This window comes from Periophthalmus magnuspinnatus, chromosome 14 (genome assembly GCF_009829125.3).
Source record: "Periophthalmus magnuspinnatus isolate fPerMag1 chromosome 14, fPerMag1.2.pri, whole genome shotgun sequence".
NCBI classification, from domain to species: domain Eukaryota; kingdom Metazoa; phylum Chordata; class Actinopteri; order Gobiiformes; family Gobiidae; genus Periophthalmus; species Periophthalmus magnuspinnatus.
The window spans coordinates 6,179,545-6,197,651 of record NC_047139.1 but is presented as its reverse complement, the minus strand read 5'-3'; the positions used below and the strand labels follow the sequence as shown (position 1 = coordinate 6,197,651).

Sequence of the window (18,107 nt, the reverse complement as noted above, 5' to 3'; positions counted from 1 at the left end):
TCCATTATTGTTGCTCCAATCACAGGCAGAGAGAGACACTGTGGGAGGAGCTGGAGGCCTCAGTCTCACTGTGTGGACAAGGCTGCAGCAGAAGAGGCGCTGATTTATGATCGGCTCCGTGACAAAGTTTAGGTTTAGGTTGTGAAGATTCAGATCAGGGCGAGTCCTTTTAGGTTTAAACCAACTGGATTTCAGCATAAAAACTGGCAACGCAAATGTGAGACTCATTCTGCTTTCTGCTGATTGGATAATGGTCTTGAGAACCAAAGCGTTGCATACAGTTTCTTTACGTCATCCTTGTCTTTCTGCATCAGACCACCCAAAATACACCAACGTTGCCATAAAAAAACCCAGCCCATTTCCCTCCTCACTGTGGCTCAGCTGGAGCTACGTGGCCATTAGCTTGGGTCCTGTCCTCTACGGAAACAGCAGACCAAATCATTTCGACATCTGTGTGGAAAAAATGGCCTAGAGTTGTTTTTTTTGTTTGTAATTCTTTATTTTCAGACAGTGGAATACATTCAAGGGGCAAAACATTAAACCAGGCCTAGAGTTTTATCGATTAACCAGCCTGGACAGTCGAGACCGGCCAACGCTTTGACGTATGAACAGAACGAAGGAGACTGGCTGCTCAAGAAATGTGCCTGAAGTTCTGCAAATTTTAATAATTCACTTCAGAAGAAACAGCCAAAATGAGGATGTTCACTGACTCAATCATTCTATTAATAATTTTTCGCTGCGTTCCTCGAAATATAAATGTACTCTCTTCATTTTATAATTTGTGAAACAGCTTTTCTATTAGATGGTTCTCCGTCTGTCCCATGACCCTCTGGCCCCTCTCCAGACTCCTCATGTGGTTAATACTGTGATATGATGTGGAACAAACCAGAAAGCACCACTTTTGACTTTTTAAGTCTCAGCTTTATTGTTTTTTTAAATGGAAACAAAGAATAGCTGCCTTTGTATTGGAAGAAACATGTTGAAGACAAAGTAAACTGACGAGTGGAGCAACAGTTTTGAGCAGTAACCAGTTCACGCTGAGGTCAAACAGGGAATTAAATAAATGTCTTTAGTTTGGAGTGAAGACCTTCAACAGAGACAACACAAACGCAGTTTCACTGATCATATTGTGTTTCCATAGTTTTCTTTTTAAAAGCAAAGATACAGATAGTGCTAAATAAAAAGTACATTAAATTAACTTTACTGTCCCCTTTATGGGAACAGACAGAACGTGGTTTAACTTAAATCTTAAATATTGTTAATGCAGTAATACGAATACTACGATCTAAAAGTGAGTTCTACTGATGCTGATCATGTGAATCTCATGATGCCAGTTCATCTGGATCTAACCTCAAAGTTTTTAAAAGTGACAGGTGTAACCGGACAATAGCGAGTTTATGCAGCATTTATTATGAAAGTAAAGCTTTTCCAAACGTAACAATTACAGAATCGCGCAAATGTTTAGTAAAAGTAAGTAAAAGGTTAAAATAACATTAAAGACTTCTGAAAAAATATAGTTTTATAATAAAAAAAGCTTTTGAAAGTGCTGTTAGGCTCGGCGAGAACCGGAGCACCACAAACTAAATCTGGATCGACTCTCAGAACATAAAATAACCACGCCTTCCACATGGACTTATCGATTAGCTTCACATTAAAACAAAACCGTCTCTGGGTTCAAAAAGTACATTAAAAGTACAAAAACGTGAACAGGTCGACGACTTGGATGGACCATTGTAGCTCTGTTTCGACGTGAAACATTCAGTCTGAAGTTTTCCTGTTTTGTGGCATCAGAGGTTAGCACACCCACGTCTATAGTCATAAAAAAAAAAAAAAAAAAAAAAATGGCTGCCAACACGCAAGGATTCACAAATAAAACGAGACTAAAACTAAAACTTTTGACCAAGACGTTCGATTGGTCACCGGTTCAAAAACACGACAGGTAGGTAACTTGTGGTCGTTCAAACATTACTTTTGGACCTTCATAATAATAAGTGAATGTATTTTCGGACTAAGAACTGGACAGTGTCGTCGCCGCCTCTAGTTGACGGGAGGGTGGAGCGGCGGGCAGGGAGACACGTTTTTCATAGACACTCCGCCGTTAGACTCGGGCATCTTCTCCTCGCTGTACAAGCACCCGAAACCATCGTAGTAGTCGTCGTCGCGGTCGCCCTGGTCGCGTTGGCCCCTCCCCCTGCGCGCCCTCTGCCTGTCCGTCCCGATATGCGCCGCGTCCAGGATGTACACGGCGTTCGCGGAGAGGGAGAACTCCAGACTGTGGAGGTACTCGTCCACCGTCTCCCTGCAGTGGATCAGCTCGGCACTGTCCACCTGGAATAAAACAAACACGGACATTTTAATCATTTTATTACGTTTAGGAATAGATTCGTTTTAAAATTAGCATGCCCAAACTGTGGCCCGGGGGCGAAATGCGGCCCACAGACCAATTTTTCTAGGCCCATATTACCTTAAAAATGGTACTTTTTACTGTATATTTCTGAAAATCTACTTTAACAAGACCATACCAAATATTTATTGTGTCCCACTGAGGATATAAACATGAATAAAGGTCGAGCGGTTCAGTCTAACTTGTAATAATATCACATTTTTTAAGTATTCACTGTATTCGCGAACAGTTTATGGCCCTCAATCGACCCTCAGCTTTGTCTGTGTTGTCATTTGTGGCTCTTAATGAGAAAGTTTTGGACACCCCTGATATAAATGATCAAAATTGTTTTAACTTCTACAATATCCCCCAGTAAATACAGAGAAGATTATATCTCGTTGTGCCATTTACATTTACTGTTATATTTTGCCAGATAACAGTTTGTAGTAATTCAAAAGATAATATTTGCTGAGATCAGAGGTGTTTGGTCGTCTTCAATGGTTTAGTCAGAGAAGAGACATGAAAACCTCATCATTTCTACAACAAAACAAAACAAAATAAAATCTTTACATCCATGTCTGTCTTTGATTTAAATAATTGACATTTTGTGTAAGTACATCTCCTTATTCCTGGGGTAATTGCGCTTCAATTTCCTTTTATACACACGTCAGGCAAATCTGCGTCGGGTCAATATTGTCCTCAGTGCATCAGATCTTCAAAAACCCATCGATCACAGATACAAACACCGGAACTAATGTACTGCACATCCCTCGACTCTAGCGCAAGTGTTAATGTACTACAAAATAAAATACAGAGAATACAGAGCTCAAAATGTTACTGCATCTCTCACTATAGCAGTTTTCACAAAAGGTTTAATGTTGGCGAACTTTCTGAAGGTAAGATAAAATTGGGATTATTAAAATGCCGTTTTGTTTTTTCCCCTAAAATAGTGAGTTCTCGAGTCTAGTCACTAACAGAAATTAACAGATTCAACATTTGTGCGTGTCCTTTTTGGATGTTTCATGGAAAAGTATAAATATAAACCTGGATAAGAATCAAGAGCCAGATTTTCCGATTGATCACATCATATTCTATTCTAAAATCTGAAATAGGCCCATCAAGATAATCATTATATCAACTTATTTAATATATGAAACCTGGAACAATATTTTTTTGGGGTCAGTATTCATCGTGTGCACATTTTCTTTACACTACTGGGAAACTGTTGGTAATTTTCCCCCATATTTCAGCCATAAAAAGGTTGAATTAAACACTTTTATGACTCATTACACAAACAAACAAGGTACACTGACAACAAAAGTCACTGACAGTTGAAAAAACATCATAACTCTTTTGTTTCTAAATATTTTTCTTTTATTTTCTCACAGCATTTAGAACGACCCATTGCCATTAAAGGAATAATAAGTGGTTTTCAAAGACAGGGTGCAGTGTGTCATCTCCACAGACCTGACTAGTCCTGATTTCTTCCTTAAAGAAAAAAGGTGTTTGTATAAACCTCAGACAATAAACGACTTAAAACGTGATATCGAGGATCAAATGAGAGACATAAGCCCAGAAATGCTTTTAAGTGACAAGTTCAAGTGTAAGTGAACAATTATAACCGTATATATTGCCAAAAACTCGGAAGGTTCAGTTTATCTACTGCTAAAATTTGGTGAGTTTAACTTAAGAATTATAGGAGCTACTGAAGATTTAAAAGTGTCAGTGACTTTTGGGCCGCCCTGTACTTAAGTGTTTGATTCTGCTGTTTATTTCTTGCAGCTCATGATTTTTTAATAATATTATAGATTTAAATAGTTTGGATTAGTTGCAGTATTATTGTTCATCATCTACATTTACTTACAGCACTATATTTGTACTTCAAAATGTGTTATCGTGACAGGGTTAATCTGAAAACCACAAACGCAGAGTAAAGCTTTTGTCCTGACCTGTGCCTTTTTCACCAGGTCGTTGCAGATGGAAAACCAGTCGGGAGTTAGCGCCTCCAGCTCCAAAGTGATGATGGCCAAAGCCAACGTGGAGCCCTTGAACTGCCAGAGCTGGTGGCAGGCCATGCAGTGCTGCGCCTGCCTGGTCCACAGCGCCCCCTGGAGGCCCGAGGGTCTGTTCTGATGGGCCACCCCGGAGCCCAGACCGATGGACGGGATGAGGAAGGGCTGTCCCGAGACCAGCAGGGCGTGGAACTGAAGAGAAGGAGAAAGAAACACAGGGAAACTTAACATGGACCAAAAGTTTAACATCCCTTTGTCTTGTCATGACTTCCGTGTACAGGGTGACCACCTCAAACGGTTATTTTCTTTCTGTTTGAGCCTCGTTTAGTCCTGATTGGCTGTAGATTTGATTAGCCCCGTCCTAGATTAGGTTTAGTAACAGTTTATTCACATTTTTTGGGTGAATATTCAAGCGCGACATTGTATTCATTTCATTTTTGTTTTGAGCAAAATAGGACAATCCGAAACTTTACACGAGGAATTGTTCTTTCCCCATTTTTTAAATCAATATCCATAATTTTCTGAGCACTAAATTAAAACGAAAGATAGTCTAAAGTCGATATAAATCAGTCGGACAAAGGACGAAACAGCTGAACAGGACAACGTGGTCACCCTATCTCCATCCCGTTCTAGTCGCTCTTCCCGCTGTACGCCATTTTTACAGGAAACTCTTGCGTCGCTCGAGTGTCGCAGGTTTTGCGTACACACTTTGAAAGCGGCGCAGATCTCCCATCATGCCCCTCTCTCTCTCTGCCAGTGGATTCATGGCAACTTTGTTTGTATTGTATCGTCCGTGCAGTGCTCCTCTGTGGTCCATTATAGGCAGTAACTGTTAGACCTGCTGTGAGTGGGGCTGATGCGTTCAAGGACCCGGGATTTTTATTGGTCATTTTTATCTTCACGCTGTCACGCTGTTGGAAAACCGTCACGTTTAAGATCGCAGCGCAGGACGGCGGCGACAACGTGGCTGAAATAGCAAAGGAATTGAGATTAGAGAAGTAGAGGCAAGTAGCCGTTTTAGGACTTTCCGCTGGGTTAAATAACGGTTTTACGGGGGGTTAAAAAACACGAGCCAATTTGTTAAGAAGTCACATCGTGCAAAATTGGTATTGGAATAATCGTTGGAGGGAAATCATGGAATTACTGTCCAGACGCGACAATCCATAATGACAAATCGTCTCCACTCGTACCACGGCCAGTTTGTATCCACTGAATCAAGCTCCAAATCACTGCATAAAAGGACAATTCAGTCGACGAACAATAAGCCCTGTGTGTTGACAACAAGCAACAGTGTGACAGCAAGTGAAACGAACGCATTTCACAATCAAAAAAACACGACTAAAGTATTATCACGTCATTTTATACATATTACAAATCAGTTTATTTGTCTGTGTGGCAGGAAAATGAGTTTAGGACGATACGGGAAGGCAAACTCAAAAACATATGTCCATTAGACCTCTAGATGTGTTTATATCTGCCTACGATTTAAAACAGGAGTCTCAAACTCGCGGTCCAGGGGCCAATTCCAGCCCGCGAGATGATATTTTGTGGTCCGCGGGATAATATGAAAGTTTAATATCAGTGTGGCAATACCATGTTGCGTGTAAAAGGCTCACGCTGCGTTCTCCGGTCACAAAAGATTCAACAAATAACGATGTATATCCTTAAAAGCCACAAGAATTCGCGTATTTCCTCATGTGTGTTGAAAACAGCGATGACGTTTATTTAACAAAGCTTTTTTTTTTGTGGAATTTTGTGGAACCTGATGTGGCCCAAGCTTCACCCAGACTCTGCCTCCTGCGGCGCCCAGATAAATGTTTGAGACCCCTGGTTTAAAGCGTACGATTATTTAAAAGAGCATTTACGATCACAGATTCTGCCTTCCCGAAACTTATCAAATCTATTGTTTAAAAGGGCCAATATTACGCGATTTTCTCATCTATGTTATAATGTTGTTTCCTCATCGTAAACAGACCTGGAGTTGCGTTTTGTTTCATTCACACATGTTGAATTTAGTCTAAATAAGTGGGATTTGTGTTAATTTCTCAAACGGATAACGTCTCGTGATGTCATGTGGTAATACAGGAAGTGCTCCACTGTGTTTTTAAACTCCATGCGTCACTAGAATTGGTTATGAACTGTTAGTTTAAGTTATAACAAGGTAGAACAGAGCATTTTGAGCTTTGGAGATTTAGACAAACTAATACAAACGTGTGAATGAAACAAAACAACTCTGGGCATGTTTCTGACGCGTTAGCAGCTTTACAACATGGATAGAACCTCACAAGAATCAATTTTGCGTAATATAGGACCTTTAAATTGTAGTTGTGAGAAATACTGAAGCGTCGATGAATTTTATTTTGCCGTTTTACAAAGAAACTTTATTAAGAAAACTTTAAAACACGAGATCGAGGAGAATGTAGACGAAGAAAGCACTATATTTATTCATTTTAGAATATTTATTTACCTGATTATTTCAATATTTTAGAAAAGGAAAAAAAGTCTTTATTTTAATATGTTTTTATTGAGACACTGAGTATTTATTTTCAAAGTATTGGATTTTGTAAAGGCGTAGTAGTAGATGTAGAGTAGAATAGGCACAAGTTAGTTTAGTTTTAAAGCACTAGAGTCTCGTACACGGCGGATACAGCGGCAGGGCGGGCGTTTTTATTTGGACTGGACCGAGTCTTTGTGCCAAGTCTACTTTTGGTGACGATGGTTTGTGGCTTTAAGCGTTTTCCTTCAGGACAAACATTAAAACAAGGCCCCTCTCGCTGTACATTTTGTTGCCATGTACTGTATTCTGAAAACATCTTTTAAATAAAAAAAACAAAAACCCAAATGGACGTCTACGCATCCAGATATAACCATTTAACATCAACTTTGTCACAAATCCAGCTGTTCTCCAATGTGCATTTTGTATTTAAATCATAGAAATCAACTGTAACACCTTTTTACCCTTAGTTTTATTATGAGCACACATTAAAAAGGCTGTGAAGGAAGTGTCAAAATTGGTCCTAAAACTGCTCAAATGACACGTTTTCATGTTTTTCTAATGATTATTTGGTTTCGTGGGGTAGAACCTGTGCTAATATTTACTGTAGGTTCTTTTTCCTTCGCACCAGTGGGAAATATTTGGTTATTTTTCCGCACCACAATGAGATTTGAGCCTGTCATGATAATTACTATCAGAATCTGAAGACTTTTATTGCCATTGTCAGTGAACACAACTCAAACTAGGAACTTATTTGGTGATAAAGTGCAACATAAAAACACTGAATAATAATAATATAAAAAGGTATAAATATAGCCATTATAAATACAAATAAGGGCATTGGTAAAGTAAAAAAAAGACTCAATTCATGCTAGATTAACTATATTTTTCCAGTTTTTAATCGCCTGTACCCTTTTATTTTGTGCTAGTGGGCAATTTTGTCTTAATTTAATGTAATATTAGGCCTATATGACGACACTTCCGCAGTAGATCGCCCAATAATTAGTTATATCATCTATAAACGCGACTAACTACTTTAAAATTTGTAAAGTAAATTGCTACGTGAATCATGGGAAACAATGTGGCCAGAAATTTATACAATTTACAAACAGTTTACTGCGATTATCCCGTTTTAAGGTCATCGATAGTGTAGTAGTATGAATGCATTTGAATATTATCGTTTATCGCGATATTTTCAGAATCAATACTGTACATCGCTCTTCAAAATGTGTTATTGTGACAGGCCCATGTGAGAAATATTATGATACAGCAGTTAAGTGACAGTTTGTGCTCGAAAACAGAATGCATGAACAATAAACGCACGAGGAACTACTTTTTCTGACAGTTTAAACTAAATATTTCACCATTTATTTTCCAATCATCACTATATAACTATAGTTTTTGGCCCTTGTTGACAAAATGGTTGCTAGGTAGTTATGCAATTACCTCAACGCATGTCTGCTCTGCTGCTCATGTACAACCAGGAAGTTAAATTATTATAAACTTCACCAAAATTATACAGCTAGAAAAAGGCGACGAGGTGTTAAATCTTAAATATAAAGATGTTAATGTGTCATATGCATTTTAAGCACTAGGAGCGGAACTGATGTAACCCGGTTGTGATCATTTTTGGTACTTTCTACAAACGTTTACAGGCAAATATAAAGGATTTAAATCGTATATCGTCGTCTTCAGTCTCCACTCGAGTCGTCAGGTTCAGACTCTGGTCCAGCAGAAGTGCCTTGGCCTCATGCGCAACTTCCTCTGACCCGGTTTTAAACGAGAGGTCAGGTCAGAGGCTCAGTTTACGTAATGTTAATGAATAACCGTGTTAGTTTTAGTTTATTGTCCCTTCATTTGGCTGCAAACACTTAACATCTGCCTCTTTCTGCTTGTGCCGACTTCTCTTAAGAACCAGAGAAATGGACACAAACTTCAAGCGGATTCGTTTACTAAAATCATGTTATTTTAAGTCGGTCAAATTACTTATGGCAAGCAGAACGGCTGAGAGATTTGCGAGAAATATCCAACTGCAATTTTTCTGACAAGCATTACTATTAGATTTACGATTTTTGCTTTAATAATAGTCTTTTTGACACGTTTAAATTGTGAACTTTGAACAGAATCCTGAGATAATCTGCCTAGTAACACAAGAATCACATTTCAGAAGATGTTTGTACAGATATAAACTACAGGGACAATGGTTCACGCAGAATAAGACGGGATATTTTGTTCTTTGTGGAGGAAATTATGGCACTTCAAAACTTGCAGCCTTTGCCATTTGAGTGAATGCAATTAACAAATCGCAGTTTTGATTCAGTAAAGATTAACGGTGCATAATGACACTGCTGTTTTTAGTGTGCAGACCCAATACTGAAAAAGTTCCAACAAAATGTCATGTGTATCTATGTAAGAAAAGCTTCTCCTGACAGTTTGAGGCCATGTGTATCAGGGCTGTGTACTTAAAGGGTGGGGCGCTCTAAAGGGTAGGTTCAATGCTTTAGTGCACAATGTTTTAAAAGGACCAACTCTGATCTGAAATACTGGCGACTCTTTTGGACGTTGTGGTTTGTGAGCTCCTCTGTGGAACCAAGAGGAAATTACACGTCATGTGTGCCTTTTGTTTATCGCTGTTCAGAGCCTCCAACTGTCAACGTACAGCTTTGTGTAAAGGTCTGAGATAACAAAGTCGATGCATCACTGTACAAACAAATATGTGGCACTGGGAAACTCGTCTGGTCTTGTCTGAATAAAGTCAATATCACTGGTTTTATAATGTGGTAGTTTAGCAAAACACTCGTCCCAAATTTGCACTGAAAATATACAACATGATGAATGAATCATTCGTTGATGAGTTTGTGTCTGGCTCATTTTATAAAGTACTGAGCCAACAGCCTGAAAAAACACTGGTCTGGATCAAAATCAAAATGACATCATGACTCCTCCAAATCTAAACATGTACTAAAGTCCTCTTAATAGATTTACAACATTCTTTTGCTCAAAGATCATCAAGGTCAAATTCTCCAGGGCAGGGCTGGGCAATTAAACCAATTCATTTGATTAATTTGTGTTTTTCTAAATTAAATTAAGACTTTTTAAAATTACTATTATGAAGCAAATTTACCTCTAACTTTCTTACTTGCAAAACAGGGTTATTGTGCAATTAAACAAATGACACTGCAAAAAAACAACAACCCCACAATACTCTCTTTAAAGAAATTGTAAAGTGCTTCTCCTGTTTGAAAGACGAGTAGTTCCTGCTCAGATTTCCATTAAAATTGATCAAATCACACAATAAGCAAACACTGGACGATTATTTTTTGGCCTTTTTTGCTCCGGTGATACGGCCATAACTGTCCCAAGGCATTTTCCCCATCCACAAGTTTGAAATTCATAAAAAAATAAAATAAAATAAAAAAGCAGAGTTGCATTAACATTAACTATTCAAAATAAAAGCTCTTGAAGTGTTGCATAAATCCATCCTGACCCAACAAATCCACCCTCTATCTTTTTACTCAAAATGAAAGCTGCTTTGACAGTCGGAGGCCCCGTTTCGCTGGTGCACTGTTTTTCCTGTGTGAACTCACGATGTGGATGAAGTCCACCGTTGTGGCCGTGTACAGGTCCCAGTGCAGTTTGTCCAGAATGATGCGCTCCATACGAAGGATCTCTGCTGTGGAGAAGCTGCAGCCGCTCAGCACAACCAGGTCCTTCACACAGCCAATGACCTGTTTATGAGACCACAAGGAAATACAAATAAATAAATATGGTTTTCAAATAGCAGCGAGTCGTGCGTTTTATGTTATGTTTTTTGGATCGTACCTCATCTTCCTCGTTGATCTTGGCGGCCAGGATCAGAGAGGTGAACGCGATGCACTTCAGGTATTTTGGCTGAGCCTGAAGACGAGATAAGGACATATTTTAGACTTAGACGAACTGCAGTCACCTCACAATCTGAACCAGAAGACAAGCTTTTCTTTTTTTTTTACATAAAACTGGAACGTGTACGAACAGGAGTCTCCACGTAGAACGAAAACAAGACATTTTACAGCTGCACCTGAACCTTACACAATGACCTTCAACTTAGAAATTAAGTTGAAATTTCACTCTGGACCTGTTCAAACTTTTTTTTTAGAAGACTTTTATAACCTTTTCATGATTAAATAGTAAACTAACACTTAAGAATCACAAACGCCCGACATAATGAGCAACAAGAGGCTACAATCTAATCGAATCCAACTGAAATCTCTGAAAAACAAGGTTCAATTCTCTTCCAAGTGCTATTTAAAAAAAAAAAAACAACACACACTGCAGGTACTTTTCTGGTACAAGGTCCATCTTCACTGAGAGGTTATTGCTTTTCCTGGGATTTTCCACATTAAGGCATTAAGCAAATCTATATCTAACATGTATTTCAAGTGTTTTGTTGGTTAAAAACACGTCTTACAATGACCCTGGCTTTCTTTTCAGGGATGTGATCTGTACCTTGACCTGTTGGCGTTTATCAGCTTCTCTTTATGGACATGGACAACTTTAATGCTACGCTGCGGAACATAACATTCCTCCGTACAAAGACAAGCAGGTGACACTGTAATATTCATTATACAAGCCACACGAGCTTTACTAAATCTGTTCAGCTGAAAAAAGTTGACAAGTTGAAAAAACAAGTCAAGGTTGTCCCGGGTAAATGATTGTACGAGAGTCGGGTCACTTTATTTATTAAAAAAAAAGGTACATAATGTTTGTTTTTATTGGCTCTGGCAGGGCGGTGGTACCTTCACAGTGGACAGCATGCGGTGCAGGATACACACGCCCAAAGCGAAGGTCTCGGGGCAGAAGCGGAAACAGCGGCTCATCTCCCCCAGCCATCGGATCACCTCCTGGTGCTGGGCGGAAGAGGTGTCAGTGCCCTGTGGGACAGAGGGGCGAACCTTTACTACTCCAGGTTTAGGTTGAGGTTCAAGGGGCTCAAAGGATCAAAACGTAAGACTATTTTTTGCAGAGGCTGAATCGATACGTGTGGTTAAAGAGAATTATTATTATTGATTTGCTACAGCTTCAAGTAAACAACATCAGACCAACATCAGACCAACATGGGATCCATAAAATCTATAGGAAACACTCTAAAGCGGGAGTGTCGAACTCAATTTCACCGAGGGTCAATTTGCATCGATGTAAAAAAAGTATGACTGTAACTGCCCATCTAATGGTAAACTGACATTTTAAGACAGTCATACATTTTAATTTACCTTGTCACGGCCACATAAAATGACATGGAGGGCCAGATTTCACCCATGGGCCTTAAGTTTGGAAAAATGGTTTCTTTAGAGCACGTGTCAGTCAAAAAGCATGTTAAATATAGTGGTTCTTCTGATACGGGTGGTAATTTAAGTGTTAATTTTGTGCCAAATTTGCGTAAGAATAATAAACTACAATACATAAAATCTACGTTTGTTTGAATTTACTTTATAAGCAAAAAAACTAGCAATCAAATCTCATCATAGCACACAGAAATAGCAACGTTTCCACACTAGAACGAAGAAAAACTACATTTATTTTTGTCATCAGTACTTACTTTGTGTTAGTTCTGTCACGATAATCACCCAAAGTACCGTTTAAGATTATAATCAAGCGTGATTTAGTGCTAAACAAGGTCTAAATAAAATAAAGACCGGCACAGACCTGGATGAGCCCGTTCTTGTAGACTGGGACCTTCCAGAGGCGAGCTTCCCGATGCAGCGCGGCCTCCAGGAGAGTCACCAGCCGCCGGTTGTCCACATGACCAGGGAACTTCATCACCTCCGCAGCGCAGGCCAGGCTGCACCCAGGGCACGCACACCTGGAAACAAAACAGTATAGCATCAGTATTCCACAAAACACAGCATCAAATTATGTTTTTACTCGGGTTTAGTCAGTTATTTTTGCGTCTTTCTAAACACTGTATGGGTTAAATTCCACATGAGTTTCATTGTGTGGCATTCACTGTTTTTGTCTATGGTTTATCTCCATTTTACTTGAGAAAAAAAACAATAAAAATGACAAAAAAATATTGACTTGCGCTGCTGACACTTGTAATAAGAATTGAAAGAGAAAAATGTAAATAAATCTAATCATTCAGGCTCAATTTTTGTATAAAGTACTGTCATTTTACCAAAAATACATGAAAGCTACAACAATATACAATATATTTTGCAGCTTAAAACTTATCGTACGTACTTTTTCTTTGCAATAAAAGGAGATTTTTTTTGCCATTTTTATGTAATATAAGATTTGAGGATAGAATAAATGACAGCTATGACCAGCCATTAGTCCATTCTTTGTTGCAGCTCAGGCTTTTTAATAATCCCAGTAAATCTTTTTAAACAGACAGGATCATCTTTGTGTCAGGGGCATATTATCGTTTAAATTGTAGTTTTTATCTGTAGCAATATATCGCACTTCAAAATGTGTTATCATGAGTCTTTTGGACAAAATAAGTCTTAGTCAAATCTAAAAAATCTCATCCAAATGTAGGAATCATGGACCTTAGACTCAGACATTGTGTATTTGTTTACTTAAACCCAGCCTCATTTGTCACAGCGAATGTTATGTAAAAAATTTGACTGTCGTTGGCTTTTCCTACAGCTGTGAATCAGGCGTGTTGCTCTCAGCGATACCAGTCTGTTGACAAAAACCAGCACCATTGCATAACTTCAGTATTGGCACTTAGTCAGAGAAGTTATTGATGATGCAGCGTGACGTCTGTTTAAATGGGCAAGTCCCTGACACGACAAATTACAAAGAATTGGGTAGTTCCCTGGTCGGTTATAATGGTTTTCCTTTCTTTTTCAAACATGGAAATGGCAATAAAGCTCGTAAAATTACTTTATAGACTTGTGTGCAGAGATTTTATCATCTATAAAAGTTATTTAATGGAATTGGATCAAATAAATCTAAAATTCCTGGTAGGCTCTAGAGTTTTTCTTTTTTCAAACATGGAAATTGGTGATAAAAGCTGCTAAAATTACTTTAAAAATTGTGTTGAGAGATTTTACCAGCCATTTCATGATTTTTTTTATCTCTAAAAGTTCAAATAAATCTTAAATGCTTTTTTTTGGGTAAGAAATCAGTAAAAGTTGCCATTTCTCCTATAGTCAGCTGTTAGAATGTGATAAATATAATTGTGCAAAGACAGAAACATCACCTCTTCAACTTCTGCATACACAAAACTACTCTAAAAAGTTGTTGTTTAATGGAATTGGATCAAATACATACTTTAAAACACATTTTTCTCAAGAAATCAGTAAAAGTTGCCATATTGATCTGCAGACGTCTTTGCACAGTTACATTTATCACAAACATTTACGCACAACTATTTTATTGTGCACATTTTGAAGCAACACGCAACTTTAAAACAATACAGCCAGAGCAGTTTTGTGCAGACATAACCATTGTTCAAGAGGAAGCCTTTAGTCTTCAGCAGACACCACAGTCTGGCAGCAGCAGGACGTGCACAAAACTGCGTCATCTTCCACCAAAAACACTATTTTCTCCACAAATTTTCCCCAAAGTATAACCTTAAACGCCTTCTGTGTCAGTTATAAAGGGTTTAAACCAGGTCAAAGCCAGAATAAGCCTCTCTTTTGGCTGCCAAACACTAACAGGAGGCAAATTGAGCAGCTATGTGGCTCTGCTGACAACTATGCAGCAGGAAATAGGCGCAAAATGCCAAAGGCTCAACAATAACGACATTTAAAGCCGTGGTAGCCGAGCCAGAACATGAAATAACGTTACTATTGCATTAAGCTTTTAGTTAAACCATTGGAAATAGTAAAAAAAGAGGTTGTTTTAAAGCAGAGATCGAGTTCTGGCCGTGCGTAAAAGGCGCAGGCGGGATAATTAGCCGCAGCTGCTCTCCGCTCTCGAACAATACGTCGGTTTTTTCTCGCTTGTTTCCGTCTTTTTTCGAGTCTTACCTCTTCGATGTCAAAAGCCGAGTCTCTCATCGACGGGAGGAGCATTTATCCGGCTTTTATTCGTCCATTTTCACCGAAAGCAGCGAGGAAACAAACACGGGGAGGATGCCAGAAGAAGAGAAAGCGCACAGGAGCAGGGGGATTTGGGTGTTACGCGGGGCAAAAACAGAAATCAACCGCATTATATTGGACTAAAGAGGTGATCAAGAACTAAAAAAGACTCTAAGGGATTTAAATCATCGAAAACGGGGTTAAAATAAGCGCTAAAATGGACGGGAGAGGAGAAATAAGAAAGGGATTGAGGGCAGGCTCTGTTTTGAACGCCAGGACGCCGCCCCCTCCGTGACGTCATGACGTTTTTTCTATTAAAATGTGTTACTGGGTCAAACATACGGGCCCCAGCGCACAAAATGGTCGGGCTTTCGTCGGAAATGGAAGATTACAAGATGGGGTGACCCTAATTGTGCGTTTTTGTCCTTTTAGGTTTGGTTTACAGTGTTTTGTGTCAGATTCATGCAGATATTTGCCCCCACAGGCTCCTCCCACACAGCTGCCCATCCCCCCAAGGAAATGTAGTGATGTAATTGTCATCTGATTATTGCATTTTTAGAGTTTTTAAAGCATCTGATTGACCTAATGCAGACAGTTCAGCTTCTAAATCATCTGATACATGTTGCAAAGTAAAAATATTGAATCTTGGTGAGGCAGAAAACTATGAAACTATGAAACTATGAAAGCTGTGGGAGAATTTGTGAAGGACACTTTGACATTGAGCCAGGCCAAGTCAAACCAACAGCTGTGAACAGGCAAGGCAAGTGTATTTGTACAGCACAGTTTGTACACAAGGGGATTCAGAGTGTTACAGAATAAGAAAGACATTAAATTCACACAAATCAAAACATAAATAATCACAAATAATTATCATAAAATTGACATTAAAGGAGAAAAGTGCAGAATAGAAACTTTTCAGTCATATGCACAGATAAACAGGTTTAGTCCTGGTTTAGTTCTGGTTTAGTCTTGGTTTAGTCCTGAATTAGTCCTGAATTAGTCCTGGTTTAGTCCTGGTTTAGTCCTGCTTTAGTCCTGGTTTAGTCCTGAATTAGTCCTGGTTCAGTCCTGCTTTAGTCCTGCTTTAATCCTGGTTTAGTCTCGGTTCAGTCCTGGTTCAGTCCTGGTTCAGTCCTGGTTCAGTCCTGGTTTAGTCCTGGTTTAGTCCTGCTTTAGTCCTGATCTGGTCCTGGTTTAGTCCTGCTTTAGTTCTGGTTTAGTGCTGGTTAAGTCCAGGTTTAGTCCCGGTTTACTCCTGGTTTAGTCCTGGTTTAGCCCTGGTTCAGTCCTGGTTTAGTCCTGGTTTAGTCCTGGTTTAGTCCTGCTTTAGTCCTGATCTGGTCCTGGTTTAGTCCTGCTTTAGTCCTGGTTTAGTGCTGGTTAAGTCCAGGTTTAGTCCCGGTTTACTCCTGGTTTAGTCCTGGTTTAGTGCTGGTTTAGTCCTGGTTTAGTCCCAGTTTAGTCCCGGTTTACTCCTGATTTGCTGAAGGTGACTGTCTGCTCCTTCCATGTCTCCAGGTCTCGGGGGGAGCAGGCCGTATAGCAGCTGACACTTCTCACCCTGGACTATTGGACTATTTGAGCCACTTCCCTCTGGCAGGAGGCTACGGTCCATTGGGACCAGAACCTCTCGCCATAAGAACAGTTTCTTCCCTTCTGCTGTTTGTCTCATGACACTTTATAATATCTGCACTAAACTGGACACTTTATAACACCGGTCACTTTAATAAATCGTGTTTGCACTGCTGTTCTGATGCTGTTGTTTGTATTTTCTACTTCTAAGTATCTTATTTTATTTTTGAGCATATCTTTTTAACTTTAACCCTAAATTTCTAGCCTAATTTGAAGGTTTTAGAGAGAGACACTGGCGCTGACACTTTCTCTATAGAGCGTTTTCCATATTTGCATCTAGTTTTATGAGCTGAATACCACACACATCTCAACTATACTCATATTTGTATAATTATAATTGTTTATTTTAAGTATATATATATATTTTTCCACATAGGTTTTAAAAACGACCTAAAATCCTGTTGAAAATCTGTTGAACCTGATGAATATTTAGACATTTTTATACACTATACTGGATGAAAATTTGAAACTAACACTTACGCGACTTATTATTCCACATTATATTACACTTTTATGAATGAGCATCAATACAGGAAGAAGTGAAGTGAATAAAATCTGTTATACGAGCTTATTGGATCGGATTTAGACTGATTTTTTGTGTTTTTTAAAGAAAGAAAGAAGGTAAACGTGAATGTAAGTGGTAACTCGGTGTCAGCTGAAGTGTTTCCTGGACTCGTCTGTGTGATGCAATGTTTTGGAAATAGATGCTGCTCAGAAAAAACATCCTGCTTGAAAGACAATAGTCCACTTTGAAATCCAACTATAAACACTGCAACTTTGAGCCTTTTACCTGTGACCTGAATACACTGAGCTGACTCGGTTTTGTTATCTGTTTGACCTCTGTGTAAAAGTCAGTGACCGATTATACACTATCTGAGTTATATAATGTGTAATGAATAGCCACGATGCACAGCCACATTTTCATAGATTCATGGATTTCGCATAAATGAAAAGCTCCCAGATCATGTTATAGCACTAAAAAGGTAATACTATGCCTGTCTGTGCTGGTTTGTTTATTGTGTCCACATAAAGCCGTCCTGTCCCTTTAAGAAGTGCATTCTGGTAAGTGCGTCCTCTGGACACGCTGTGCGGTAAATGACTAAGACACTACACGACGTCGCCTCATCTTTTAGGTCATATAAGATAATTATAGTCTATAGAGTTTACAGTATGTGCTGTCTGTACATGAGAGCGTTCACACTGTCTAATGTCCTGATGGAGTCTAAATCTGGCATCGAAAACACAAACATCCAAATATATAACTTCATATCGTTTTACAATCGTATAATGTTTCTCCAGAGATACATCGCACTGGCGGAAAGTTATATCGAAGAAACTGTCCTGCATATATTGGATAGAGGAGGTGGAGGAGGTGGAGGAGGAGGAGGTGGAGGAGGAGGAGGAGGAGGAGGAGGAGGTGGAGGAGGAGGAGGTGGAGGAGGTGGAGGAGGTGGAGGAGGAGGATGTTACTGCAGAGAATATAAATATTTACACCAATCATAAGTTAAAGTGCTGTGTTGGTGAACTGTACTGTATGTTGTTGATGGTATAAATACACCGCCCTGGGGATGTTTCACCAG

At 39.1% G+C, this 18,107-nt stretch overlaps 1 protein-coding gene across 1 annotated transcript; it reads right to left on the bottom strand.

Moving 5' to 3' along the window:
• Positions 1-899: 899 nt before the first annotated feature.
• ccni2 (cyclin I family, member 2) lies at positions 900-15,184 on the bottom strand. The gene is made up of 7 exons (XM_033978996.2): positions 14,845-15,184; positions 12,572-12,728; positions 11,665-11,799; positions 10,712-10,786; positions 10,477-10,617; positions 4,333-4,587; positions 900-2,328 (listed from the first exon to the last, which is right to left on the bottom strand). The coding sequence occupies exons 2-7, from the start codon at positions 12,683-12,685 to the stop codon at positions 2,038-2,040; spliced, it is 1,011 nt and encodes a 336-aa protein (XP_033834887.1). The 5' UTR covers positions 12,686-12,728; positions 14,845-15,184; the 3' UTR covers positions 900-2,037.
• Between the last annotated feature and the right edge of the window lie 2,923 nt (positions 15,185-18,107).